Raw genomic sequence first — 3,902 nt, 5'->3', positions numbered from 1 at the left:
TACAGTACTTTTTTGCTTATGTTGCTCAATACAGATAACTAGATACATCAAAGAGTTTATATGAAAGGAACCATACACAAAATACACAAAACAAGTAGCTCAATTACACCAACTACTTTTCACATGTATTATTATTATACATAAATAATACTACTTAGAATCAAACATATCATATCAAAGAAAGATCTTATTCTTTCTTGTACCAGAATCAAATATGATCCGTATTATCATATTACTGTTTTTCTGAGTATGATTGATCAAGAAAACAATAAATACACAATGAACCTTAAACTTATGTTATGTCACAACACTTCTTCAAAAAGTTAATAATAGGTTAATACTAATTCCTTAAGGTCTATAGATACAAATATATAAGACAAATGTAATCAGATACTATTACAGTATTGAATTATATGTCACAGACACATGAAAATACGAATTTTTTTGTCAAGACATGAGTGTTGCAGATTTGTAGACAAACACAGAACCATTGGCCCCATTGTTTGTCACTGACACCTAAGATTCCTATTCCTATATCAACTTTTCATGAGAAGAAATTATTATTACCAAAGAGATTTTGCTTCAAAATTATTATTATTATTATTATTGTTATAGGTTACATCAACAATGCACATACATTAAGAGATTCTTGGATTCTCCTAAAAAAAACTGACATAACTCAAAACTCATTCACTTGGTAGACCATAGTTTTCTAAGCATTTTTTTTGGTTGTGTAGGAAGAGCACAAATAGACTTCAATCTAGAGTTTCTTCCGATTCCACCGTCATTCACCAGACCATTTTCGGTGAACTCGTCATGATCTTCGGCTAGTTTCATTCTTAGAGTTGTCGACCTTAGTTTCGGTGACTTGAAGCCGGGGACACTCCAATTATCCTCACCTTGAATGCTTGTTGTAGTGCTTAACTGTGCTGCTGTGTGTTTTGATGGATCGATACCGTGTGTTGTAAGCAATGCTTTGATATTGGTTTGTAATTCGGTTACTTTGCCACCTGATGCTGCTGCTCTAGCTTGTTCGAAGAAGAGAACTTGCACAACAACTCTTAAAGGGAGTAACTCGTTTTGTGCTGCATGCATGCATGCTTCCATTGATAGTTTTTTGCAGTCGAGGATTCTGCATAATCTTTTCCTTTCACTCTTGTTGAGTTCTGGATGAGCCTGAGTAGATGTTTCAACTTAATCAACACTTAAATTTTTGTAATATTTCTGATTGAACGTGTGTCTGGTGTCTGACACTGGCACGACACATAATTTTTGCATATTTTACCAAGGTTTTAAAACGGAGTGACTTGAAAAAACTAAGAATATAAAGAATTTTAGTAATATTTTTACCTTGAGATAAATGTCGATGGCTCTGTAGAGATCATCATGATCGTGTCTTGCGAATTCTGGTATAATATCGGCAAGAGCGATGAATTTAGACAATGAAAAATTCGCATCTCTTGCGACTTCTTGAAGGTATCTATCAACAAGCTTTGCCACTTTCAATTTTGAGCTGTGAGAAGCTGAAGAGGATCTCCTACTCTCTTGTAATTCAAAGTTAATATTCTCGGCCGATCGAGACCGTCTCCTTTCAAAGGTCTTCAAGGACCTTGGAGGACTTGTTGGTGGACTTTGTCCTTGTAACATGAACTGTTCCAATATAGTCATCACCAACTCGACATCATAGACAGTATCATTTGTATAAGAAAGTGTAGGTATTAATAGATCATTCACTGTGGCTTCCTCCAATTGAAGTCCTACCCTTCTTGCTAATTCCATCTTTGAAGATGAAGAAGAATTGAGAATATTGGAAGCTTTCAAGAGTTTCAAAAGAAAGCTACAAGAAACAGCGCCTTTTTCGGTTGGTAGCAAGCTTACTATTGACTCCAAGAGCAGTCTATGCTTTGAAGTCTTTTCGCTGGCTGAGTCTGAATCAGACTCAGCCTGCGAAACATTCTTCTTTCTATTTCCGTTCTTGGAAATATTTGGTAACCATCTAGATGCATAAATTTTCAACGCATCGCCGATGAAATTTGAAGGAACCTTGCCACCAGATTTGATTGCTATCATTGCTCTCCAATAAAGATCTATGCTAAGTTCTGCTAAATCTTCAGCCCACCACCCTTTGCTTCCTGATTTGGTTCTCAAACTTTCTGTATCATTGCAAGATATATCATCTCGAACTCTTCTAGAATGACTATGCGACAAACTCACCTTCGTAGGGTGCCTCAACACTTTCGACGCAATAATTTCAATGCATCTGCTCGTAATTCCCAAGTCTTCAGACCACAAATGCAGCGCTTTTGTGGTCTGAAGACTCACAATGGTATCCTTCCATCCGTGGAGGATGCAAGAATTGAAGAAAACTTCAAGCTTGTGAATCAAGTTTCCTTTCTCAACTTCCTCAGTCATTTGGAGATACTCAGCAGCACATCTTGCAGCTACAATGTTGTAAGGACTTAGAGTAATGGTGATTCCATAGCAGAACTTAGCACACATCTCAAATGCTTCAACTCCACCAGGAAAATCAGGAAGCTGAACTATTTGGTGATGAGATGAATCTGGAGGTGATTCTGAGCATAATCTTTGCAGGCATAAGCATTTTGACAACAAAGGAAACTGAAAAACATCATAATGAACTTCAGATAAGTTACAAAAGTAAAAAACAAAAGTACCTTCTACCACACAAACACAAACACCAGACACCGAACACAACTGATAGTGACATGTTGACACCGGTCTTGTTAGACATCAGATAAACTGTCAATCTGAAGGGTCGGAGCTACGTAGTATATATAATTGAAAAAGAAAAAATAAAAGAAAAATACTAAGATTATTATGAACTTGATGAGTTTCTTCTACTTTCAAAGAACATACCTTGTGAAGAAGATATCTACTTTCCCTTACTTGAATTATGAGGTCACTAGAAACTTCAGAAGAGATTGACCTGCATAGAAACAAGATAAAATCATATTATAAAACTATAGAAGCAAAAAGAACATGCATAATCTAAGAAAAAAGTCCAATTTTATTGTTGTTAATGTCTTACCTTATGGACTCAGAAGTGTAGAAAGTATCTGGACGAGATCCAAGTTTCATGAACTTCATGGCTTAAAGTTTCTTACCCTCTAAATCATGTGTTAACCAAAAACACTAGTTGCATAATTCAGTGTGGCAAGTAAAAGAAAAAAAAAAGTACTTCACAAATACCAAGATGAAAGAATATTTGTTTATTTGCTAGCAATGGATTTTTCTGACTAGCCAAGCTCAAGTGGACACTAGATGATGATACTGAACAGACAGAGTTCTGAGTGTGTGTGAGGATTTCAAGAAAAGTTTGAGAATTGTTAGAAAATAAAAGAGGAGGAAAGATAGAATTTCTTTGGTGGAGAGAAGGAGGAGTATAATTTCGAAGAGGAGAGGAGAGGAAAGGAAAGGAAAGGTAAAGCAAGAGGCTTTGTTGTTGTGGGAGCAAAATAATAATAATAGTAGTTTAAATAGGTAGGATAGATGACATAAATGGTATGAAAGAAACATATAAGATCAAACACACCTAAGTTATGTCCTTTCAGTCAAATAGTTAATATTAAGTGATTTTGACATTTAAATAAAAAAACATAGGCCAATGTAATTTTGGAAAATAGATTTTTTGAAATAAAAAACCTTATTTTTTCTTCATATTTTTTTAATTTTCACCTTCAATTCTTTTGTCTACTCTTAATTGATTGTAAAAACGATTTCCCACTCTCATTGTATTGTGTCAGACAATTTACTTAAAAAGGCAAAAACACATGGACAAGGACGACTTGCCTTAAATGGACCATGGGATCACCTAGATCTTAGTATCTGCCTGCCAATTGATTTTAGCTCACCTCAACTTATTCTTATTACATAATTGTCCG

At 35.1% G+C, this 3,902-nt stretch overlaps 1 protein-coding gene across 1 annotated transcript; it reads right to left on the bottom strand.

The window, feature by feature from the left end:
* Nucleotides 1-314: 314 nt before the first annotated feature.
* On the bottom strand, nt 315-3,485 carry LOC131650567 (BTB/POZ domain-containing protein At1g67900). Its single transcript, XM_058920273.1, has 4 exons — nt 3,050-3,485; nt 2,878-2,947; nt 1,351-2,619; nt 315-1,176 (listed from the first exon to the last, which is right to left on the bottom strand). The coding sequence occupies exons 1-4, from the start codon at nt 3,106-3,108 to the stop codon at nt 691-693; spliced, it is 1,884 nt and encodes a 627-aa protein (XP_058776256.1). The 5' UTR covers nt 3,109-3,485; the 3' UTR covers nt 315-690.
* Between the last annotated feature and the right edge of the window lie 417 nt (nt 3,486-3,902).

Source organism: Vicia villosa, linkage group LG2 (genome assembly GCF_029867415.1).
Source record: "Vicia villosa cultivar HV-30 ecotype Madison, WI linkage group LG2, Vvil1.0, whole genome shotgun sequence".
NCBI lineage: Eukaryota > Viridiplantae > Streptophyta > Magnoliopsida > Fabales > Fabaceae > Vicia > Vicia villosa.
Note: the sequence above shows the minus strand (reverse complement) of the source record. Positions and strands in the feature narration are given on the sequence as shown.